General features: G+C 36.9%; 1 protein-coding gene across 6 annotated transcripts in view; it reads left to right on the top strand.

Moving 5' to 3' along the window:
• The window catches only part of LOC106880321 (GDP-D-glucose phosphorylase 1), a 68,675-nt gene extending 50,260 nt beyond the window's left edge, over positions 1 to 18,415 (top strand). For 5 of the 6 annotated variants that reach the window (XM_089359880.1, XM_089359882.1, XM_089359881.1 and 2 more), the window contains 2 exons: positions 15,142 to 15,207; positions 16,497 to 18,415. In XM_089359880.1, the coding sequence (XP_089216006.1) occupies positions 15,142 to 15,207; positions 16,497 to 16,615 (185 nt within the window). In that variant the 3' untranslated portion in view covers positions 16,616 to 18,415. Of the gene's footprint in view, positions 1 to 5,538; positions 5,690 to 15,141; positions 15,208 to 16,496 lie in introns of those variants that run through there. The other variant, XM_089359886.1, reaches the window with a different exon arrangement.
• The last annotated feature ends 9,085 nt before the right edge of the window (positions 18,416 to 27,500 follow it).

The following is a 27,500-nucleotide window of genomic DNA, read 5'->3' as shown; positions in this document are numbered from 1 at the left end:
GACATTATTAACTTTACATTTATCAGAATATAAACTAACATAAATATTAAATGAATTTATATAAAAATATTTATTACACCAATAAATAAAAGAAAAACATTTAACAATATTATTGAAAATAAATGCAAAGCTTATCTTAACGAATCTTTCGTTTAAAATACAATTTAAACGTTATACTATTAACTAGTATTTTACTAGAATATAAACTAACAATACATGAACATATAAAAATACTTATTTAACCAATAAATCAAAGAGAAATATTAAACAATATTATTGAAAAAATGCAACACTAATCTTATTGCAGTTTTGGTTTAAACTAAAATGTTAAACGTTATGCTATTAACTTAGCGTTAAATAGTATATCAACTAACAATAACAAGTGAATTTATATAAAAATACTTATTTTTGCCTGCCACAGTTCGATGATGCTGACTGGTGAACCAGTGTTTTTGTTGTTGTACAGAGCTCTACTGATATAATGTAGGATAAATATAGTACAACAAACAGGTCAGCAAGTACATCCACTACAGCCATCAGCTGTAAAAACATTTTGTAACAGATTAACATCAACAATCCTTAGCATATTATAGAATAAGGAAGGAGAATAGACAAATAAACAATGCAACCAATATTTAAGTTGCTATACACTATACCATTTTGTTTTAGTATCTGGTTTGTAAGATTCTTTATGTGAATTCGGGTGTTGAAACAAATTTTGTTGTGTCTGGGGAGAGTCACACTGCTTTAATATGAACACATTCACTGGTTCAGTTTCCATTCATTATTATTTTATTTGCTTTTGTATCTTCCAAAATTTTTGTTGCTTTTGTAACCTTGTCAGTGGATGTTGACTCTGTCCGTTATAGGAGCTGCATTCCTTTTGTCTATTTGACACCCTGTTGCATACATGTGTGCACCAGCATGTGTGTGTGCTTGTGTATGCACATATGTTTGTATGTATGTAGATTTAGTTTGTTTCATTTGCAAAATCAGCCCCCTTTACTTTTGCTCAGATTGCTTTCAATTTTGGTGTATCAATGCAACTCTAAATTTTGATTATGATCAACCAATTACTTTATCTCATAATTTAAAGAATCTGATGTTATTTGGAATTAAAGATGGGAAATAAGGGTAATTTTAGCCAGTCAACGAGACATTAACAGCTTGTTACCATGACAACCACACATTTTGTTGTGGTTCACTTCACCCACATGTGTTGATTCTTCACACCATCAGATTTACTTCACCTGTGTTTTTGTTTTAATAAAAACTTATATTTATCAATTAGAATTTTATTATAGATATTTTTCGTCAATTGTCTTAATATTTTACATATTTTTCATATACAGCAAAAGTTGTTTGCAATGTTTATACAGTTTCTTGGCTTTATGAAGGTGAATGGAATATGTGAACTTAGTACACAACTGCACACCTACACTTCAAGCACAATACTGACAAACCATCAGTGACTCATTGACTCAGTATTGCCAAGTTTCAGGGACTCATTGACTCAGATAGTTGGATTTATGATTTCATTAGGTTAATACTATTCATAAACATTTAAATTAGGAGTATTTTTTAAACCGTTAGCTTCACATTTCAGCAGCTTAACTGAAATTTAGCCCAAGTAACAGTAACTGAGAGGGATATCGTGGAATACAGAAACTGTGGGTGACATCATTATTGAATTCTGCATGGAAAAACATATAAGATACAGATATTCTTTTTCTTGAGACAAATTCTTTGTTGACTTTGTTGACAAATTCTTAGTTTACAAATCCAGGCATGAAAACGTTACTCAACTTTGAAGTTTTGAAGACAGACACCCCCTTTTCACTCACACACACACACACACACACACACACACACTTATATATTAACGATGCACACAAATACATGACAGGTATACATAATACTGAAATACGCATGAAGTAAACACATACAGACAAATATATTAATATAACAAATTTTAAAAAAAGTAAGAAAAACATACAATCAATGAAGATACAAAAGAAACAGTAAGATGATACATGTTGATCTTCTTAGGTTCTGTTTATTTAGAAACCTACAATGAACAGGTCAGACGCTAAACTATAAATTTCACAGGATACAACCTTAAAGTTGACACCGCTCCACTAATCGCAGAAAATTTCTGTCTCGCTATTGGCTAAAAACACAGTTTTTCCAATTTTTAAACCTCTGTAACTTTTTCTTCCATTTTTTTCTCCACAACATCATACCTTGATAGCAATTACATTATTATAGCCAATTTTCAGATTTTTTAACTTCTTTTTAAAAAATGTATATTTTGCAAATAAAAAAAACTAGATCCATGTATGTACGTATGTATGCATGTATTCTGCATATTCATGTGTTTGTCTGTGTGTGTGCTTATGTGTTTGTGTATGTACATATACACACACACATACATACATACACAAACACACAAGCAAGCATACACACACAAACATGAATATGCAGAATACATACATATCTGCATACATACATAAATACACACATATACATGCATACATACATATGTGCATACACAAGCACACACGCATGCAACAGGATTTCAAACAGACAAGAGAAATGTAGCTCTTATAATGGACAGAGTTGGGAACTTTTCACTTTCATCGGCAGATCGAGAAATTAATCTTTTGTAACTAAACACTTTCAAACTTCGGACACTGGTAGAATGTGTCATATAAAACATCTTTAACTCTTAGTGTTGTTGAGAAAAGTTTCTATTTATGAAGTTATTTTGTGTTAAAGTTGTAATATTTTGATAATTTCAACCAATCAATGACATGTATTCAGCTGAATAAAATTACTGTTGTTGTTTGTCAACAACAACTATTGGCGGTGTATATTTCGTTTGTCATTGTGATTTATGACATATTTCATCTCCGTTACGTCGTATGAATAAACAAGTGTATCTGAAGCATGTTTACTTCATGACACCACCATAATTGTTCGTGCATTTCTACTGCTTTTTAGGGGTTTTTTTCTGTTTTTCAGCTACTATTTTTGGAAAAATTTCCTCCCCCTCCCCCTCCATTTTCTCGCAAATTATTGCTTTTGAAAATTTTTTTTTTTTTTGCCAAAAACCAAGCTTTTCAGATACAAAGATTGCAGAAAATTGCCAAAAATCAGAATTTTGAAATTTTTTGCCCCCCCCCCCCCTCCAATTTCTTCATTTTTCACTTCTTTCCGTAACCCTAACTCTGACCCTAAGACCCTAACCCTAAAACCCTAACCCTAAAACCCTAACCCTAATACCCTAACCCTAACTCCCTAACCCTAAAACCCTAACCCTAACCCTAAAACCCTAACCCTAAAACCCTAAAGCTAAAACCAGTACAAATGCATGTATGATGTCATAAATAATAGTGACAAATGAAATATACACTGCCGATAGTTGTTGTTGACAAACAACAGCAGTAATTTTATTCTGCTGAATGCATGTCATTGATTGGTTGAAATTACCAAAACACGACAACTTTAACACAAAACAACTTCAAAAATAGAAACTTTTCTCAACAACACTAAGAGTAAAAGATCTTTTATATGAAACATTCTACCAGGGTCCAAAGTTTGAAAGTGTTTAGTTGCAAAAGATTAATTTCTTGATCTGCCAATGAAAGTGAAAAAATCCCAGAGTTGACATTCATTGACCAGGCAGCAAAAGCAATGAAAATTTTGGAAGACACAAAAAATAAAGAATAGCAAATGAGTGGAAATTGAACCAGTGAATGTGTTAGCTATTAAGGCAATATCACCCCTCCCCCTCGACACAACACTATACCAATGTACCACCAGAAATAATTAAATGATCACCCTAAGAAAGTATCATTTATCAATTCAGGCATGGAACTCCAACAGCTTATGGCTGTAGTGGCTGTACTTGTTGACCTGTTTGCTTCACATTGTCATTGAATTTAGTCATGCCTTAAATGAGAGCAAGCAAAGGAATGTACTACCCATCCTTGACATCTGCAGACTGAATAGCAAAATAAATCACACACACTTCCATCCCCATATAACTACCATTCCTTCCTTTCTTTCCTTCACATCCCCCCTCCCCACAAATACACTCAGAAATATCCACATAACTCAATCAACCTTCTCACTGGTCAAAATGGAAAAACAACCCTCAGTTAAACATTCATTATTGATACAAACAGAAAGACCACCCTTCAGGCGGTTTTCTACTAGCCACTAGATACTATTTCCACAATTGATTCCCAATTCTAATAATTTTTATGATATTTTACCTCTAATTATTACCTATGCCTTAGTGAAGGTGGAGGTATTGTTTTCAGTCATGTTTGTTTGTTTGTGGACAAGATATCTCAAGAACTGCTGGATGGATTCGGATGGCCTTGTGACTGGCATAAACAGATTAGATTTTGGGATCAATCTGTTACTAGACAAATATTCTGGATTATTTTTCTTGTTTTTTTACTTAATTTTTGAGAGCAGTCAGGTTCATTTTTAGTATTCTTTTTTGTGAGAGCAGTCGAGTTTATTTCCGATATTCTCATTTTAAAAATCATCTCTGGCTAATCATTGAGAGGACGTTGGTGTTGCCTTGGCAGAGGTTTGCACTCTCTGAATGCTCTTGTTTCTTTGTATAACAGTGCTTGCTTGCTTAGTAAATATTGCTTTCGTTATTTTATCAGTCATAATGTCTCTTTTTTAAAGAGTCAATTTGTTATATATATTTATCATTAATAATTGGTTGAACTTACATAGGTTTGCATAGATAGATGGATGGATGGATGGATGGAGGGATACACACACACTCACACAAAAGTCTGGTGCTATGAGAACACATGGGAATGATGTTTCCTTACTTTTTCAAATATACCCAAATTTAAAATGATCTAATATAACAATATCATTTATTTGGCATGTATTGAAATATGCCAAAACAATTTAATTCCACACAAATATATGCTACTTTACATATAATTTATGTGTTAATTCTATTTACTGAAACTTACTAAAAAGCGTGTGTGTGTGTGTGTGTGTTGGCACTCTGTCGCTTACGATGTTGAGGGTTCCTGTTGATCCGATCAATGGAACAGCCTGCTCGTGAAATTAACGTGCACGTGGCTGAACACTCCACAGACACGTGTACCCTTAACGTAGTTCTCGGGGATATTCAGCGTGACACAGTGTGACAAGGCTGACCCTTTGAAATACAGGCACAACAGAAACAGGAAGTAAGAGTGAGAGAAAGTTGTGGTGAAAGAGTACAGCAGGGTTCGCCATCATCCCCTGCCGGAGCCTCGTGGAGCTTTAGGTGTTTTTGCTCAATAAACACTCACAACACCTGGTCTGGGAATCGAAACCACGATCCTATGACCGCGAGTCCGCTGCCCTAACCACTGGGTCATTGCGCCTCCACTGCTAAAAAGTATATTTTACTTTAAAGAAGTATCTCCTTGTAGACACAATTGTTATTAATCATACTGTTTCCATTTCTCTCAGCCAATATTTTTACATTACCTTTCTTTTGAACTCTAGATAATGCAACATACAGCTGACCATGTGAGAAGAATTGTTTCAGAAGATATATTCCAATTTGTCCAAAAGTCTGCCCCTGTGCCTTGTTGCACGTCAAGGCAAAAGCTGGTTTGACAGGAAATTGTTTGCATGTAAATGGAAATGGAAATTCCATTTCTTGAGATACATGTGGTATTTTGGGGATTAGCAGTGTTGATCCTGCATAAGGGCCAGAAGCAACCTCAGCCTCAATAACATGATCATGTAAACTGATAATGATGTAGTGTTGCGATTGCAATGTCCATTATTAGCATCTAAATTTCTCAGAAGCATCATTTTTTTTCTTAAGTTTGAGAATATATGGTGGAAACCCCTGATGGTATAAGTTTGTTGATGAACTCGATTGGGTACAGAGTTTCATTATCGATTGTATCTGAGCTTCTGTATATTTTTAGCTCACCAGGGATCCTGGTCAACAGAAAATCATTCACAAATTGTGCTGCTTCATTTGTTGGAGTAACAATGGATCTGAAAGCATACCACTTTCAAGGCAAGGGTCATTGGGTAGTTTGATTCAGAATTCACCTAGGCTTTTTTCAACAGAAATGTTACCATTTCCAACATCAAGAAGGTGATTAGCAAACTCTCTTTCATTAGAATGACCTTCTGTAAGAAGTCTTAAATTGGTTGTCAACTCCACTACTTCTACATGATTACAAAGAAAATATCTCTTTAGTTATTTTGAAGTAGAATATTCGGATCTTTTTTAAAACGGGGGCCACATTTTTCATTAACGAAACACTTTGAAACTTGGAACACTGGTAGAATGTGTCATATAAAACATCTTTTTCTCTTAGTCTTCTTAAAAAAAAAAGAAATCCATAAATTATTCCATGTTAAAGTTGTCGTATTTCTGTAATTTCAACCAATCATTGACGTCCATTCAGCCGATATACATTAAGTGCCGACTACATAAACAAACGATTCTGAAACAATTAACCCTAACCCTAACCCTAGGGCTAGGGTTAGGGTTAGGGTTAAAGCAAATTTAAAATGAAAAAAGCAAATAAAACGAAGGTATGGAGATTAAATACGCTTTACATCGCTTAATGAGCCAAAGGAGTAAATGTAAACAACTGAATACTTGTCAGTGATTGGTTGAAATTATCGAAATAAGACAATTTTTTACATGAAATAAATTTGAATACAAAAATATTTTTGTGTTCTATAACACAAAATAGATAAGTATACGAAGTTTGAAAGTCTTTCCGTACCAAAAACACTACGTAAAACATTAATGAAAAATGTGGCCCCCGTTTTAAAAAAGATCCGAATATTCTCCTCTCGAGATACCCAAACTAGACACACGCACACACACACACACACACACACACACACACACACACACACACACACACACACACGCACACACACACACACACACACACACACACACACACACACACACACAAACAAACAAACAAGGATACACACACATGCACACATAAGGATACACATCTTACAAGAAAAAAATGGAGTAAGTGGAGCAAGAACACACACGAAAACAAAAAGTGTCATTGAAGAGGTCATAGATGTGTGATGAAAGATTTCCAGGCATGAGTTAAAATAACAAAATAAGAACATACAGTTCTATATTTAAGAGATGAGGAATTATATGTACATTATTTACATTTGACGGACATTTGTCCTCATCTTGTTTGTTGTTAACACAATGTTTTGGCTGATATACCCTCCAGCCTTCATCAGCTGCCCACAGGCATATAGCATAGTGGTTAAGAGCACGGGCTACTAACTCCAAGATTCCGAGTTTGATTCCAGGCAGTGACCTGAATAATAATAATAATAATAATAATGCGGGACAACCTGTTGAAAGCCACCGACCAGATTTGTGGGTGGTGTAAGGTCCCCTCCCAACCCAGAGTAACGTGGTGGTGGAACAAGGAGGTAGACAGGGCTATTAGACAAAAGAAACAAGCTTGGAAGGACTGGAAGAACGGTGGTAGCAGGGAATTGTACCAATGTGCTAGAAGGGAGGCTAGGCGACAGGTTTATTTAGCCAGAGGGGAAGCAGATAAGGAAAGATTTGCCAATGTTCTGCGCCGTGAGGACCAAAGACTCGAGGTATTTCGTGTTGCAAGACAGTGTAGGAGAGAGAATAGTGATGTTGTAGGAGAGAAATGTGTTCGCATGGATGATGGTACGCTTGCATTAAATGAGGATGCAAAGAAAGAGGTCTGGAGATGCCACTACGATAGATTGCTTAATAAAGAGAATGAATGGGAGAAAGAGAGCCTGCCTTATGTCGACCCAATAGAGGGACCAGCTATCCGAGTTGATAGTACCAGGGTAGATAAAGCAATTAAGAGTATGAAGACTGGGAAAGCCCCCGGCCCATCAGGAATCACTGCAGAGATGCTCAAAATATCTGGCAGTGTTGGCTATAGCCTAGTCACCCGTATTACGAACCAGGTGATACACGAAGGAGTCATACCCTATGACTGGTGTAGCAGCATCATAGTCAACTGCTACAAAGGTAAAGGGGACGCTTTAGATACAAATAATTACAGAGGCATCAAGCTGTTAGATCAGGTTATGAAAGTTACAGAGAGGGTCATAGCCCAACTAATTAGGGAGCGAATCAATTTAGATGAGATGCAGTTTGGGTTCGTGCCAGGTAAAAGCACTACTGATGCCTTATTTCTAGTGAGACAGTTGCAAGAGAAATACCTAGCTAAGGATAAACCTCTGTACCTGGCTTTCGTTGACATGGAGAAAGCCTTTGACAGGGTCCCCCGATCCCTTATCTGGTGGTCAATGAGGAAACTTGGGATAGAAGAATGGTTAGTGAGAGCTGTGCGAGCCATGTACAGAGATGCTGCCAGTAAGGTGAGGGTTGGAAATGAGTACAGCAATGAATTCCGGGTAGAGGTAGGGGTCCACCAAGGTTCCGTCCTCAGCCCCCTATTATTTACCATAGTCCTCCAGGCAATCACAGAGGAGTTCAAGACAGGTTGCCCCTGGGAGCTCCTCTATGCTGATGACCTTGCCCTAATTGCGGAGTCACTATCAGAACTAGAGGAGAAGTTTCAGGTGTGGAAGCAAGGTCTAGAATTGAAGGGCCTTAGAGTCAACCTAGCTAAAACCAAAATCCTAATAAGTAGGAAGGTAGATAAAACACAAACCCCTTCAGGTAGATGGCCCTGCTCAGTATGTAGAAAAGGAGTAGGTAGTAACTCTATAAGATGTACCCGGTGCAAGCTATGGACACATAAGAGGTGCAGCAACATCAAAGGCAGGTTAACTAGCAAGTTAGTTTTTGTTTGTGGCAGATGTTCAGGTGCAATAAAGACTGCAAACAAACAGGAAACAACTTCTATCTCATTCCAGGGTGAAAAACTAGAGGTAGTCGATAGCTTCCGCTATCTGGGCGACCAAGTTAGTAGTGGGGGTGGGTGCGCTGAAAGTGTAGCTGCTAGAATAAGAATAGCCTGGGCAAAGTTTAGAGAGCTCTTACCCCTGCTGGCGACAAAGGGACTCTCACTCAGAGTAAAAGGCAGACTGTATGACGCATGCGTACGAACAACCATGCTACATGGCAGTGAAACATGGGCTGTAACTGCTGAGGACATACGTAAGCTCGCAAGGAATGAAGCCAGTATGCTCCGTTGGATGTGTAATGTCAATGTGAATACCCGTCAGAGTGTAAGTATCTTGAGAGAAAAGCTGAACATTAGAAGCATCAGTTGTGGCGTGCAAGAGAGACGATTGCGCTGGTATGGACATGTGGTGAGAATGGAGGAGGATAGCTGCGTGAAAAAGTGCCACACCCTAACAGTTGAGGGAACCCGTGGAAGAGGTAGGCCCAGGAAGACCTGGGCTGAGGTGGTGAGGCAAGACCTTCGTACATTGGGCCTCACCGAGGCGATGACTACGGACCGAGACCTTTGGAAATGGGCTGTGCGTGAGAAGACCCGGCAAGCCAAGTAAGATCGTTGCCAGTGCCCCTGGACTGGTTCTTGTGCGGGTGGCACATGAGATGCACCATTTTGAGCGTGGCCGTTGCCAGTACCGCCTGACTGGCTCCTGTAGGATTTTCGAGCGAGATCGTTGCCAGTGCCCCTGGACTGGCTTGTGCGGGTGGCACATAAAAGACACCATTTCGAGCGTGGCCGTTTTCGTGCGGGTGACACGTAAAAGCACCCACTACACTCTCTGAGTGGTTGGCGTTAGGAAGGGCATCCAGCTGTAGAAACTCTGCCAAATCAGACTGGAGCCTGGTGTTGCCATCCGGTTTCACCAGTCCTCAGTCAAATCGTCCAACCCATGCTAGCATGGAAAGCGGACGTTAAACGATGATGATGATGAATAACAACATCGAAAAATAACTTAGGAATGAGAACCCAGGTTCGAAATTTCCCCAAGACACCTGATGAAGGCTAGAGGGAATATCAGCTGAAATGTTGTGTTAACAACAAACAAGATGAGGACAAATATCCATCAAATGTAAATAATGTAAAATAAGAACAGTAATAAACAATTGAATAAAAAGTATATAGTGCGTGTGTTTATTTGGCAAAAGTAAAATGATCAACTCGAAATACAACAATATCTGTTTCAACACACGATTTCACATCAGGAATCTTGCAAAATGAATTGATATATATATATATATATATATATATATATATATATATATTGGGCATGCATGTATTTTGATTTGGGTATGCAGATATTTTGAAAATATCTCACAGAATAGTGACCATGACCTGCATAGTTACAGGCTGCCCTTTGGCAAGGCATAGCACCTGTTCAACCACTCTACCAGGGATATGGCAAAGTCGTGGGATTGCAGCAGGGTGGATTGTGAAGAGGAAGAAGAGCTCAGATGGGCCAACAGTTGTTCTCACATTAATGCTGAATGGAGGAATCCTAGGTAAATGGTCAAGATCAGAAAGCCCTAACAAGAGAGCAATTGCAATACATCCATAGGGGTGGCATCCATGGTTGTGTAATCACACACTCCTGGTGACAGATAGTCATGAGAATCCACGAAAGCAGCAAATACACACACACACACACACATACACACGCACACACACACACACACATATACACACACATGCACACACACACATGCACACACACACATGCACACACACATTTATATGTATAAGCCTTAACGTACTGTATTTATATGAAATTATATATCCTTCTGCTAAGGCTTGATTTGCAAACCTTCATCGTAACACAGTTTTATCTCACCCCTTGTGAACTAGGGAATATATGAACTGCTATGAGTATTTTTATCATTATCATCTTCGTCCTCCTCCTCTTACTTCTTCTCCACCTCCTGTTCCTCCTTTTCTGCTTCTTCATGAGTACTTTAATGTCATTTTCTCATGGTAGCATCAGTGGAACATAACTTAAGGAATTCATATTATCCTAGTTTTAAAGAATAGGTGACCTACTGTTTAAACATTCTCCTTCTCTCACTCTCCCTGTCACCCACATGGTAAGTTTAGTAGAATGAGGTGATAGCAACTTGCTACACTCTCTTCTTGCTGTTCTAGTTTGTATGTTATGCATTGCCTTGTGAATTTTGTTTTGAATGATAAGCATGTTTAATAGTACACTGTTTTGCTATATTTCAAAGTATGCATTCAAAAATAAATAAATAAATAATAATAATAATAATAATAATCCTTTCTACTATAGACTAAAGGCTTGAAATTTTCAGGGAGGGGACTAAGTGATTACATTGACACCAGTATTCAACTGATACTTATTTTAATGACCTCAAAAGGAAGAAAGGCAAAGTCAACTTTGGCAGAATTTGAACTCAGGATGTAAAGACAGATGAAATACCACTAAGCATTTTGTCCTGTGTGCTAACGATCCAGCCAGCTTACAGCTTTACTACTACTACTGCTGCTGCTGCTGCTGCTACTACTACTACTACTACCACCACTACTACTACTACTAATAATAATAATTATTATTATTATTATTATTATTATAGTAATGATAATGAGTTCTTTTATTGGCCACAAGGGCCCAAGACATGGAGTACAATATTGAATGATGAGTTACAGCACAAAAAAAATTACAAAAGCTGCAAAAACATATGGGGTTAACATCAATCAAGGGGAGAAACTAACACATTAAAGGATATAATAGAGGATATATAATAGAAAGTAGAGAAATAAATAAATAGAATCCCCAATAGTGGGGCATTCCACTTAGGGTAACCCAGGGTAAACCCCACACAAAAATCCTGGATTACTCTGCCATCTCCAAGGCATGAGAAAGTGCCCTCTTCCAGTTTCTTTCCTCCTGTTTAGAAAAGCATATTGAGAGTAGATCCATTCAGTCTTACCAGTCTTGCCACTGTCAACCACGTTTTGAATAACACACTAGAAGGCAGCACCTCCTTCTCTACCCTCACCTTCCTCTTCAAATGATATTTGAAGAAATTTATGAGGGCTTGGCCAGATAGGAATGTGCTTGTCGTCAAACCTTTCAGACAGGTCCGCCACACAACCTCTTTTGCCACAGCCATGCCTTCTTTCTTTGTTAAGGGAAGGTGGCGCATCGATCTTCACTATACACTCAGCAGATAGCTGGATTCGTCTTACACGTGGCAGCAGATGCTCCACCCAATCCCACAACTCTCTAATGCATGGACTGTTGATACTTCCATGCCTGAAGAACTTGTCTTGAATGGGCAGTGCTCCTCTGTAGCACTGCCAAGCCAAAGACTTTTGGAAATTGTCTATGATCTTCGACCTGAGGGTCCTCTGGAAGAGACTACTCAGACTGTTCTTGTTGATGCCTAGATTCAATTCTAGGCCATCAGTAATGATGGTCACTCCAGTCACTTTTGACATATGAGTGTTTGGAGGAGAGGATTTAAAAAAAAAAAGAAAAGAAAAAAGAAAAAAGAACTCTAAAAATAAAAGAAGCTGCATCTATTTGTGATGGATGCATGAATGTAATTTGAGTCTAGGAATGGATTTTGCTATGAAGTCACAATGGGGACACTGATAGTTTTGATTTTTCCTGGGATTGGGCAACTGTATCTGTCGATTGTAGGATATAATTCTTTTTATGTTCTGTTTCTTCAATTGAAATTGTTTTGATGCATCATGACACATTTTATGTCATACAAATTGATCTAGGCAATAACTTTCCCAAGATGTCAAACTAAACTGTAGAGATTTTAGTGATTGTTTCAACTTACCCTTATATCTAAGGATGGGCCTTCCTTTACTACTGTATCCCTCTACTTGTTGACCTCACAAAAGAATTTTCAGATGTAATTATCTTTCATCCGAGCAACATGTCCTACCCATTGGCACTGAATTCTCAACAGCATGCTTTTGATACTGGAGATATCACATCTTTCTAAGATTTTGACATTTGATATCTTATCTTGCTATTTTATCTTGCAAATATTGCGCCAACGGCACAGGTCTAAAATTTTAGTAGGGAGGGATTAGTTGATTACCTTGACCCCAATGCTCTACTGGTACTTTATTTTATTATCTCCAAAGAATGAAAACAATGTCAAACTTAATGATTTGAACTGAGAATGTAAAGATGAAATGACATGCCACCAAGTGTTTTGTCCAGTGTGTTTATGATTCTGTCAGCTTGACGTAGTAATAATAATTATGATGATAATAATAATAATAATAATAATAATAATAATAATAATAATAATAATAATAATCCTTTCTACTATCTGTGCCTATCATAAGGAAAAGTTAGTCTTGTATACAAATTAATACATTATATCAACTTATGTTAAATAAATATAATTGATTTAACATACTTCTTTCCATTCTGTGCAGTGTTTACACACTGATCTTCCCTGGGATAGTTGTAACATTTTAGCTTTTCTATGAGAAGAGGTCCTTATTCTCATTGAACTCCTTTCCATCTCTGGAGAGATAGAATACCAAGAGTTTTTCTCCTTAACCGTTTTCACAGTGCAATGTAGCTAATTCTGAGAGAGGTAGAAAGAAAGAAAGAAAGAAAGAAAGAGGGAGAGAGGATTGACTCCAGTACTTGTCTGATACTTTATCAACTCTGGGATGATAAAAGACAAAGTTTACTTCAGTAGGAATTGAACTTAGAGTGTAGAAAGCCAGACTCAAAACAGCAAGACTCTCTGTTTAATGCTGTAATGTAATCTGCCAGTTTACCACCAGGAAATGTTGTAGCTATACTTGATCAATTGCATGTGTGTATGTATGTACCTGTATGCATGCATGGGTATATACACAAGTGTGTATATGTGTATGTGAACATGTCAATATGATTCAGCTATTTATGTGCTTCTAGTTTGAAAGCCAACTGAAGGGTGTAGCAGTTGGTCTTCTGGTAACAAAGGCCAGACAGAATAAAGGAATGCTAATCACTAATTGTTGTAAGCTTTTGTTAAAGTATTAGTGAATAGAAGTTTGAAGTCTTGTACAGTTACAAAAAGGTTTAAATCTTTAAATCTTTGCTTGAGGCAATGTATAAATATAGAGAAACACTAGAGAAATGAATACTGTGAAACAGCAGAAATAAAAGCATGAAAATTGAGGTAATAGTGTTATCATTCTTTCTTTCTTTCTTTCTTTCTTTATTTCCCTTAAATTTTGTTACTGCAATCCTTTTCTTTATATGTATTTCTCAGAATGTTTAACCCTTCTTACTATCAACCCACATGAGACTGCTCTTAGTTCTATGATACGCTCTTTTTTTTTAAACTGATACAAATTAAAAAAAACTTACTTCAGAATTTCATGTTAATGTTCCAAGCACCAGCTGAACCCTTTAGCATTTAAACCAGCCATATCTACCCCAAATATTCTAGTTATTTTATGTTCAAATCAACCAGGTGCCACTTCTCACACCTATCCTACAATATCATTCTAAAAAATATACAATCATTGAAATCTTGAAGCTACAAAATAATGCATGATAAATTCAAAACAATGTGAATAAATAATTATTAAATTTGGCAGAGTAATCTGAATGCTAAAGGGTTAATGATGACAAAGTTATTTTACTAAATTTGTCATCATTTTTAGTATGAATTGAAACAAAAGCAATGTGTTTCAACAAATATATGGTAACAAAAGAGTAAAGTCTATCTGCCAGTCAATCAATCTATCTACCTGACTGTTTACTTCACCCCTTTTCATTCTCCATCCAGCTATATATCTTGATATATTAACCCTTTCAAGCTTAAATTTTTCTGTCAAATGTAATACTCATTTATTCACATTATTTTGAGCTAATCATGCATTATCTTGTTGCTTCAAGGTTTTGAAGATGTGATTGTTTATTTATAGAATGGCATTGCAGAATAAGTGTGAGATGCTGAATCTGGCCATTTTCGACATAGAGCAAGATAGAATATTTGGGTCAGATATAGCCTGTTTAAATGCTAAAGGGTTACGGCAGTCTGTTCATTTTAAAACTTCATGTGCTAAATTGCATTTCCTGGACTTCCTTAAAGTGTAAATGTTTTACATTCTCAAAATACATGCTACATCTCTGCCACTGTACTCTTACTCTTTTGCTTTGTCGTACTTCTACTTTACCCAGGTGCAAAACATTCAGACTGTTTTAATATAGCACTTGCAGAACTCGCTGGACAGTTACCCATCAAAGGTAAGATGTTCGTTTCTTTAAAGTTCATATACAAAAAAAAACTAAACAATATGCTCAAGCATGGCTGTGTGGTAAGAAGTTTGCTTCCCAACCACATGGTTCTGGGTTCAGTCCCACTGCATGACATTTTTGGCAAGTGTCTTCTACTATAGTCTTGGTCGACCAACACCTTATGAATGGATTTGGTTGACGGAAACTGAGAAAAGACTGTCATGTGCGTGTGTGTCTGTGGGTCTGTGTGTGTGTGTGTGTGTGTGTGTGTGTGTGTGTGTGTGTGTGTGTGTGCGCGCGTGTGTCATGTGTCTCTACTTGACAACTGGTGTTGGTGTGTTTACATACCTGTTACTTAGTGGTGATACCAATGTAAGTTAGTTAAGATGATGTAAGAATTCTTATTTCAGAGAGATCTACTTCAGTGTTATGAAACAGCTCAAGATGCCCTTTCTGTCAGCTCTATGAAGTGGCTAAAAAAAATACTGGGATGAAGCTCACCCAGACTTCAGCTATATTACAACAAAACAGCTTTGGCAAAATATATTTCCCTTTGCCAAAAATATGGCTATCACAGATTAGATTAGCAATTGTTATTCCAATGCTCATGATGCTAATTGATTTTCTCAAAATATTGAGAACTGGCCAAAATCTGCCACAAAAGAGATCAAATACAACATAAACAAATTGTTGCTGCCACCACTAAAATCAAAAAGAAGCTGGATAACTATGGACAACTGCTTCAAAACCTTCAGTTTCTATATCCAAATTATAAATTCACATTTATATCAATGATAATTGGTATACTTGGTTTTATTAGTAATTGCCTAAGTGACAATCTGGTAAAGCTAGAATTTTCAGAAAAAGAGCTCAACCAGCTAACTCTCACATTACAAATGCAATCTGTGAGTGGAACAGTAAGAATATGCAAGACTTTTCTCAAGTTCTATATGTGATGTTTTTGTTATTGGCATTCCAACAATGGTGCTTTGTAACTTTGTTAGAAACCAGCTCCTTCTTTACAGGATGACTTCAAATAACTAAAACTAAAACAACATACACACACTCTCTCTCTCTCACTCTCTCTCTCTCTCTCTCTCTCTCTCTCTCTCTCTCTCTCTCTCTCTCTCTCTCTCTTTCTCTCTCTTTTGAAATAGAAAATTTGTCAAGATGGTAAAAAAATCAAAACTAATGTTATATGTTTTTATGTATAAATATGTGTAATTTCTTTTATGTATATTTTTGTCTTATTTTACATATATTTTTATGTGTATTTTCTGTCATCTTTATTTTTCTAGATCTGAAATCATTTGAAGAAATTACTGAAGAATTAGTTGACCAGACTATAAATGAAGCAGCTTTTAATGAAAGGGACTTTGAAGTTTTAAAAAAACATGTTATCAGTTTGGTTTCTTAGCTTATAGAACAAATCATTATAATTAAATATTGACTTTATTCTGGATATATTTTTAGGGAAAAACAATGCTAAACTCAATAACCATTTCATCAACCATGTGGGTTCATTTTTGGTGCTTCAAGTCTGAATTTTGTGATATGAAATGAACAAATCTTTCTTTTTCTTTCTGGGTTTGTAGGAAGGGGCAGTATCTATGGCCTTTGGAGGCCATCCCAGACCAGTGTAATTGTGTCGTTAGTGATTCTCTTGAGCTATTGCAAGTCAACGCCTACAAGAAAGGAAAGTACATGGAGGAAATTCCAGTGTAGTCACATTCTGGCAAGGAAGGATTAGGAATAGCAGTTAGTGCAAGGCTTAAAGTTAGGATACAGAAAGGAGGGGAGACAAGAGTTTTGGAATGTCTGAGTAGAGGTGGCACGATCCCAGCTAGCTCTTCGGATAGAATGTATTCTTCTGGTAACTATCCTTTAAAATGGTCTGTTATCTATTTGCTCAAAGTTTGGTGAACTGAAGAATATAGAATTAGCTGCTCTTTCTAGAAAAGTCTTATAAAACTCCTGCAGTAAATATATAGTCTCTAAACTCATGAAATATTGGTTTCAAGTGTTGGCACAAGGCCAACAATTTCGGGGAAGTAGGTAAGCTGATTACATTAACCACAGTGCTCAACTGGTACTTATTTTATCTACCCTGAAAGGATGAAAGTCATAGCCGACCTCAGCAGAATGTGAACTCAGAACATAAAGACAGTTGAAATGCTGCTAAACATTGTGTCTAGTGTGCTAATGATTCTGCCAACTCATGAAACGTTAATGATATATAATTTAATGTCACTATGCTTGCATTATGATTGTGGTTAAGACATTTAATTCTCAAATAGATTTTCTAACTATAAATAGGTTTTTGCATGTTGCTGAGAAAGTTTGGGTCTGATTTGATGAACAAATTATGAAAGCAAGTCAAGCCATGCAAGGAGCTGCTGTAAATAAGATCAAGAACCACAATGGATTCTCTAGCAATTTTCCAGAGATTTGTCTTTTAGCTTCAATCTCTTTTGTATAGTTCTTGATGCACTAACACAGGGAAGAATTTGTTGGAAATTTGTAGAGAAAAATCCCAAACTAGAAAAATGGTCATGTGTTAATATTCTTAAACGTCAACATGGGATGATGCTCTCTCCCACTCTCTACAAAAGGGTATCATTCACTGAGTATATGTTTGTCAGTATGTGTATGTATGCATGCATGTATGTAAGGAATTTCATTTAGGTGACAATAATTTTTAAAAAAAGATAGTTTATTTTAATAGTATACTTTTCTATTAGTGAATGTTTTTTTCTTATACACACACACACACACACACACTTGCTTGATGTGCAGTGAGATTAAAAATTTAAATTACAAATTTATTTTGTTACTTAAACCCCAGCAATAATAGACCACCACATCATCATTCCATACAATGTTTTTAAGGGAAGAACAGTATTGAAAAACATCAATATATGTCAGAGTGGCAAAGAAACAAGGAAGGTACCAGGTGTTTATGGGATGTGCTAGAAACAACAGCTAAATCACACCTTTTCATCTGAAAATTATTTTGAAATTTTAAACAGAAACAAATTGCAGATTGAACTGTTTGCATTTTGGAATTATAATTTTTTTTTTTTTAATTTGTAAAAAGCCAAAATTTTAAAATTGATGGTGTGTGGAATTAATGAAAAATTTTTTAAAATTTCACTATTGTTTTTAAATCATGTCATTTTCTGTTTGAAAATAAAGGAAGTGGGGTTTGTAATGGTGATCTCTGATTTCCAAAATATCTTTCTTTTTTAACCTTCAAGGCATCTCCCATTGTCTTTAAGTGTGTAGTGCAAAAAAAAAAAAAAATATTGCCAAAAATCAGTGTTGAGTGGTCGGGGTTGGAGTTTAAAAAATTATTTTAAAGTGTATAGTGTAAAAAAATTTGGACAATACCTGTCTGGAAGGTAGGGAGGGGGATTCATAAATTTCCCAAAATTTTTTTTCATGTAAAGCTTTCCTCTATCATTTGTAAGGGTGTGGTGAAAAAAATTTGAAAATCCCCATCAAAACAGAACATCCAACTTATGTGGTTGTGCTATTCCGAAAGTCTACCAAGGCATTTTATTATGAAAATTACCCAGCAATAGTAGGATTGTCAGCAATACATATATGTCTATATATCATCATCATCATCATCATCATCGTTTAACGTCCGCTTTCCATGCTAGCATGGGTTGGACGATTTGACTGAGGACTGGTGAAACCGGATGGCAACACCAGGCTCCAGTCTGATTTGGCAGAGTTTCTACAGCTGGATGCCCTTCCTAACGCCAACCACTCAGAGAGTGTAGTGGGTGCTTTTACGTGTCACCCGCACGAAAACGGCCACGCTCGAAATGGTGTCTTTTATGTGCCACCCGCACAAGCCAGTCCAGGGGCACTGGCAACGATCTCGCTCGAACATCCTACAGGAGCCAGTCAGGCGGTACTGGCAACGGCCACGCTCAAAATGGTGCATCTCATGTGCCACCCGCACAAGAACCAGTCCAGGGGCACTGGCAACGATCTTACTTGGCTTGCCGGATCTTCTCACGCACAGCACATTTCCAAAGGTCTCGGTCAGTAGTCATCGCCTCGGTGAGGCCCAATGTACGAAGGTCTTGCCTCACCACCTCAGCCCAGGTCTTCCTGGGCCTACCTCTTCCACGGGTTCCCTCAACTGTTAGGGTGTGGCACTTTTTCACGCAGCTATCCTCCTCCATTCTCACCACATGTCCATACCAGCGCAATCGTCTCTCTTGCACGCCAGAACTGATGCTTCTAATGTTCAGCTTTTCTCTCAAGATACTTACACTCTGACGGGTATTCACATTGACATTACACATCCAACGGAGCATACTGGCTTCATTCCTTGCGAGCTTACGTATGTCCTCAGCAGTTACAGCCCATGTTTCACTGCCATGTAGCATGGTTGTTCGTACGCATGCGTCATACAGTCTGCCTTTTACTCTGAGTGAGAGTCCCTTTGTCGCCAGCAGGGGTAAGAGCTCTCTAAACTTTGCCCAGGCTATTCTTATTCTAGCAGCTACACTTTCAGCGCACCCACCCCCACTACTAACTTGGTCGCCCAGATAGCGGAAGCTATCGACTACCTCTAGTTTTTCACCCTGGAATGAGATAGAAGTTGTTTCCTGTTTGTTTACAGTCTTTATTGCACCTGAACATCTGCCACAAACAAAAACTAACTTGCTAGTTAACCTGCCTTTGATGTTGCTGCACCTCTTATGTGTCCATAGCTTGCACCGGGTACATCTTATAGAGTTACTACCTACTCCTTTTCTACATACTGAGCAGGGCCATCTACCTGAAGGGGTTTGTGTTTTATCTACCTTCCTACTTATTAGGATTTTGGTTTTAGCTAGGTTGACTCTAAGGCCCTTCAATTCTAGACCTTGCTTCCACACCTGAAACTTCTCCTCTAGTTCTGATATATATATATATATATATATATATATATATATGTGTGTGTATGGAAGTGGTGTACTGATATTGTATATCAAGAAAAAAGGAAGCAGTCATAATTTTGGATAATTCTTTATTATTAGTGCTTTCGTTTGTTTAAATGAACTCTTCAAGATAAGAATTAGAATCGAAATGGTAACAAAAAAAAAAAAAAAACAGCATTTCCTTGTTCTGTTATGTGACATTTTTGCTTGTTCCTTTATGGATGTTTTTTTTTTGCTTTGTTTAGATCAGGGGTTCCCAACTGGGGTCCATGAGTTAAAAATTGTAATTTGTGGGCCCATATATAAATTTTGTTTACTAGATATGTACCTGTGTTTATTGAAATTTTCAAGATTTGTATTTGGAATTCATGTTATGAATATAACGAAATTGTTTCATTGTTAGTTTTTACTAACCTACAAACAAGTATTTTATTTCAAAAATTTACATGTGCATATATGGGGTCCACAGATGATAAAATAGCTTTCAGGGGGGTCCACAAGCAAAATAAGGTTGGGAACCCCTGGTTTAGAAGAAGAGAAAATTTCTTTTTTGTTTTTTTTTTGAGAAAGGGAGGAAAAGCAAAGAGTAGGCAAAAAAATAGATAGAGATACATGCAAACTTAGCTTTATGCTGACTGGAAGCAGAAATATCACTTCTCCAATTGTGAAAAATACATGTAGAGAAAGTCAAAACAGTTGATGCAGCCATCATTACTGAAATCACCAAACGAAGTGACAATCAAAGTCATGAAAAATTACTACAACTATGGAAAGAAGACACTAAGTGGGAAAAAGAAAAATCCATAAAAATGTGGGAAAAACAAGAGCGGGTCACTAACTATGGAAAAAAAACATGGAGAAAAATCCATTATGAAAACAAAACCACAACAAAAAATACAAGAAAATCAAAAACAAGCATAGACACCGACCCCAGAGGAACCAGACCAAGGTATTGATCCTCTAATTATCCAAGAAAATATGTGGAGATGACCTCCAGCTCATCCCAAGTGCAGATTAGAAATCCATATTCTGTAATACCAAAACATTACACTGCAATAAACAAATGCATAGAATAAAGAAGACAACTATCAACCCATAATACCAAATGCCCTAGATGGATGAATACATGGAAAGAAAGACAAGTAAAATATGGACAACACAGAAACCATAATATAAATAATCATCATGGAAATTCAAGAAACCCACGATTTACATCCAACAATCCCAAACATCCTGAATGGCCTAACAAACATAAAAGATGGAAAGAAAACAGAACCTGTAGACGATGAAAAATGTACAAAGAACATGAACCATCCCCTCATCTATGAGGCAACCAGACCCACAGAAACAGAAAATGGTAACACAATAACACAATTCCATTTTTAGGGAGAAAATACTACAATCGTGCACCAGACCCAATGTGACAGAATTTTAATGAGCACACAGAACATATAGACCCTAAGATCATAAATTTGTCAAATAGAAACCTTAACAAGAATCTCCTGTTGAAAGGTTTCATATTTTCCCTTACACCCACCCCTTATATCATTCAACTAAAAGCTTATATTGAGAATTTTAACCGTCACCTCTAACTTATAGAATTCTTCAACAATAAGAATGTAAGTGATGAATCAATTGTCAGAAATAAATCCCAGTTCATCCCCTACAAGGTTAATGACAAAAATTTAGACACATATATATAGACACTATTTTGAAATTTCCCATAAGTACTCATAAATGTAAACAGAACCTTCGTGAAGAAAAGGAAGCATTACTAACACTGAAGACAATTCAATCACCCTAAAAGAAATTGAAAAGGGAGGAGCGATAGTAATTATGGACAAAGGCTACTATAAAGATAAAATGTTGGAAATTCTAACAGACCAAACCTACTACAAGGAAGAACCAAGACACCTGGAAAAAATGCAATAGTAAATAAAATCAAAACACTAATTAATGAATACCAAGATTCTTTCACAAACAAGGAGAAAGATTATTTATAGAACTCTGTAACCAAAGAGAGCAATTTCTACAGATTGCCCAAGCTCCACAAAAGCTCAGAAATACAGAGAGCCATAAATGAACAGAGGGACCAATACATAAAAATACTAAGAATTACTGACCTCAAATTGAGACCAATAGTTGCTGGACCTCAAGCCCCAACACAATAACTGAGTCATCTTGTGGATATACTCCTCAAACCTTTATGTTCATTAATTCCCAGCTATATACAGGATGACATAGGTTTCCTTGAGGGCATCCCACCCACTGTCCCAGAAGGTACTATACTTACAAGCTTTGACATCACTAATCTTTATACCAATATACCTAACACTTTGGGCCTAGAAGCAGTCAAACACTGGGTAGAAAAACATAGAGGACAGATAGATAAATGCCTAAAATCTGACTTCATTACCAAGGCCACACGCCTAGTACTAGAAGAAAACACCTTTAGATTCAATAATAAAACATATCGACAGATAAAGGGCATGGCTATGGAGATGAGGTTTGCACTCTCATATGCTAACCTAGTCATGGGGTACTTGGAAGAAAAACTTTATGAGGAGATAAAGAGAACTTTTAATAATGATTGCAAGAAATACAACATTAAAAAGTGGAAATGCTACCTCAATGACTGCTTCATCTTTTGGGAAAAATCAAATGAGGACCTACTAATATTTAATGACATACTTAACACACTTCACTCATCTATCAAATTCATGACAGAATCCAGTTGCAATGAATTACCATTCGTGGATATCCAGTCACAGCAGACATATTTTACAAAAAAAAAAAACAGATGCACCAATATTTGAATATCTACTTTTGCCATCCCTCACTTATCAAAAGAAACATCCCAAGACGTATCTGTACTATAGTGATTGACCCCAAAATAGGTCAAATCTGATGTGATGAACTCAAAGGCTTTCTAACAAAACAGAAATAGCCTTTAGAATAAATAACAATGGAATTAAAAAGGTGATGAAACTAAACATCACACAACTAAAGACATCAAACGAAAAAACTAATGAATGCACAATCTCATTTATCGATACGCGCAATCCTGGGGTAACCAACATTTTTCACCCCATAAAATCAAACCTATCAATACTTCTCCAAAACTCCAAAATGAAAAATCTGATTGATGAAAACCTCTTATGAAACAGTAGATGCCAGCCAAAAAATCTAAAAAAACACCTCATGAGGACAAAATTCACACCAGAGAATGAATCAAAATTCTCCATAAAAGAATGTGGAGATAGCAGTTGTACAACATGCAACAACAGCAACATCTTCAATTATTTAGAAAGTGGTTCCCACAAAAAATTCAAGAGCAGATTCTCATTTAAAGTAAATGCAGACACGATCTGCAAAACACAGAATCTCATATACTGCACTACTTGCCCCAGCTACAAGGAGAATTATACTGGTGAAACAAACAGTTCTCTTTGCCTACATGCAAGAATCCACAGACAACACATCTGAAAAGATGAACTACACAAGATTCCATTGAGCAAGCATCTAGAAATATGCAGTGAAGGAAAATTCAAAATCTTCCCCTTTTACAAATGTTTAAAAGATGACCCAAAGTTCCGAAAAGCAATGGAGCTACACTTCATCAAAAAATTCTCTCCAAAATTAAATGTTTAAAAGAGAAGCAGGGAAAGTGCATTTTGTCAAAAGGATTGGAAAGAGAAACAGAGACAATATCCATGAACACACCTTCAAATGAAACAAACTATGAACACCACATGGTTATCTCACACAGATACTGTGCCCAGCTAATATGACTGGAAAAATAATGCAACTGAATGCTCCAATGACACTGTATTGCTGTCTAACAATATTCACGTGCCATGTAAGATGATATCAGTGTGTGCTACATGGTTTTGGTCTCCATCAAGAGAGCATCTTCATGGTCATTTTATTTTTTATTAATAGTTATGATGATAGATGAAGAGGAAACATTTATATTACACTGTTACTGTTATTTCTGGATGTAGTTCCAATGTTAATAACGTGATTTTTTTCTTCCTCTCATCTTCAAAACAAAGAATGTCATGAAAAAGAAACCTCTCCTTCCATCTAGCTATCTTTTCCTCCCTTTCTTCAAAAAAAAAAAAAAAAAGAAACAACAAAATTTTCTCGTCATCAAAACAAAGCAATAAACATCCATAAAACAATCAGCAAAACGCAAAACAAAAAGTGTCACATAACAGAACGAGGAAATGCTCTGTTTTTATCATTATCATTTTCATTTTAATTCTTATCTTGAAGAGATTGTTTAAAAAAACAAAAGTGCTAATAATAAAGAATTATATGATAAAGAATTATCCAAAATTGTGACTGCCTCTTTTTCTTCTTGATATATATGTAGTTGGAAAGGTGTAGCAAAAGATGTTCAGGTAGCAGATGAGATAGGTATGTGGATGACATCAAAGTAAAACAATGGGAAAGCATCAAATTGTGGTTTAAATAATTTATTTAAACAACACTTGCATTTACTTGTTGTATACAGCAAAAATTTCACTACGTGACATTACCAACTTACTTCGAGTTGGTGAAGAAGAAAATAAACGGGAAATACTGTGTCGATATGATGAGGTAGAACTGGCATGTTTTGTGTCTGTGTGTGCTTTGATCATTCAGTGGTACCTGTTTATGTTCTGCATATGCTACTGTATTGGGTCGTTCATGCTGAATATGTGGTTCTCTGTTGGCAGCTTAACTGGCACAAGGCTGTCTCTTGACAGTTTGCCTGGTGATGGCTCTCTGCTCCTGTCATATGTCTGACTGTATTTATAATGGTCATGACACCTAGAAGGACAGATATACTACAGGAGTAATTCCTACCTACGTAGGTCACCTCCTGTCCTCTTGAACCTTAAATTACATGGCTCAGGTCGTAGGTTGAAGGGAAAACCACTCATCACTTTTTGACAGGACAAAGAAATTTCTTTCACACTTGTTTGGCCAGTGGTGGATCAGATGAGCGAGAATCCTTAGATTTGGTTTCAAATCTCAGCTCAGTAAAAGGAAGTGTTAGTTTAGAAAAGTCCTGTAGAAGTGGGACTGGATATGCATCAGGTGCAGTGTAGTTATTTAGCGATCGATAATCACCGCAAACTCGCCAATCAGTTGATGACTTCTTAGGAATGCAGTATATTGGTGAGAACCAGTTGCTGCTGAATGGGCAGATGATTCAGAGGTTGAGCATGTGCTTGAATTCTCACTTGACAGCCTTGAGACGATCTGCTGGTAACCTTCGGGGTTGTGCAGCAACAGGTGGACCACGGATCTTGATGTGGTGGGTGACTTCATGTTTTGTAGGCTGACTATTGAATACTGGTCGAGTGACGTTCAGGTATTCTTTAGGGATAGCACTGTGATGGGTTGCCGTTGTTTGCAAAATGGTTGGGCTGATTGTGGCCATATGAACGGATATCCTGAGCACAGTGAGCTGAGTGGTGCTATTAACAAGTTTTCTGTGCTTGATGTCTACCAGGAGACCAAAATCATCATCATCATCGTTTAATGTCCGTTTTCCATGCTAGCATGGGTTGAACGGTTTGACTGGGGTCTGGGAAGCCAAGAGGCTGCACCAGTTGAAGTGTCGGAAAAATTGTCTGTCAGTAGAGAGTGAAAGAGTAAGGAATGCACGGTGTTGACTAGAAAGGAAGAAAGGATAGAGGTGGCATCATCTTTCTTGTGGCCGAGGAAAGTGCTGCTCTTTTGTGTCAGTCAGACCAAGAAGCAACATACTCTTTTGCGTCAGCCATGACCAAGAGCAGCACTTTTCTCGGTCGCAAGAAAGATGATGCCACTTCTATCCTTTCTAGTCAGCACTATGCATTCCTTACTCTTTCACTCTCTACTGACAGACAACCTTTTTCTACACTATGAACTACTAACCAGCAAGCCAACCTTACTGTCACTATCACTAGAATTGCTACTGTCTCTTTAACTACCTGTCGGGCAAATGAATAAACATATGTAAATAATATTTCTTCCTTCTTGGTGTTGATTCTTCGATGTTTATTGGTACTCCGACATGAGAACCTTGAAGCATTACATCTACATGCTACATTTGGTAGTGGGCTTCATCATATCAACCTGATATCACATCTTTCATCCAGCCCGCTATATATATATATGAAAAAATGCTTTGTAAATAAATGACAGATAAAAAACATATATGTATACTGAGGGTACAACTGGATGGGAGACACACACAGTGTCCCTAATCCTCCTTCAGTTATCAACCAAGAAGGTAATACTCAGTTTCACACTCTTAATGAGAACTTCCCATATTGGAGGTGCCTGTGAAAGTTGCAGAGAATGTCAGGTTTCAAGTAAACAAAATGATGCCGAGTGGACATACGAAAATTAAAAACAAGGTAATTTAAGACGATGGACAAAGACAAAATAAATAGGAAATAAGAAAAATATGGCATTAGGGCCAAAAAGACAAGAATGGTGAATAATGCTTAGAAGAAATCCCAAAGGATATGGAAATAAGACAGACATTTTTTGCGATTAAATGGCTGGGTGGCCAGTGTAAAAAGGGGAGAGCATTAAGGAAAGCTGGCCACGGGAAAGGGAAAGGCTACAAATACAAGTGAGAGGGCGAGAGAGAGAAAAAAGGGAAAGTGGACAGGTTGGAAATAGAAGTAAGAGGGAATGAGAGAAAGAGTGAAGGCAAGGGTAGAGTCATACAGAATATATATATAAACTTACTTTTAAAAAGGTTGGGTGTGTGTGCATACTGTTACTTAATAAATGAAAAAATGCATTGTAAATAAGCAATGACAGATAAAAGATGTATACTTCCCTTAATTTCTCCCTGTCACTCTCTCTCCCTTTCTCCTCTACTTGCTGCTGACAAGTGACCCATGACCGGCTTTCCTTCATTCTCTTCCTTTTTCACACTGGCCATCCAGCCATTCGGTAGCAAAAAATTTCTGTCTTGCTATTTCCATATCCTTTAAGATTTCTGCTAAGTGTTACCCACCACTCTTGTCTTTTTTGGCCCTAAGGCTGTATTTTGTTCATTTCCTATTTATTTTGTCTTTGTACATCAACTCAAATTACATTGTTTTTACTTGCATATGTCCACTCTGTGTTGTTTTGTTTGCTTGAGGCCCAACATTTTCTGTGACTTTCACAGGCATCACTAATATGGGAAGTTCTTAGTCTTGTCATTAATGATGGGAAACTGAGTAGTACCATTTTGGTTGATAACTGACAAAGAATTAGGGACCCTCTGTGTGTGTCTCCTGTCCAGTTGTACCCTCAGTATATGTATGTTTTTTATCTGTTGTTTATTTACAATGCATTTTTTCATTTATTAAGTAATCG

This window comes from Octopus bimaculoides, chromosome 11 (genome assembly GCF_046866305.1).
Source record: "Octopus bimaculoides isolate indiv1 chromosome 11, ASM4686630v1, whole genome shotgun sequence".
Classification (NCBI taxonomy): Eukaryota; Metazoa; Mollusca; class Cephalopoda; order Octopoda; family Octopodidae; genus Octopus; species Octopus bimaculoides.
This window is presented reverse-complemented; position numbering and strand designations above follow the sequence as displayed.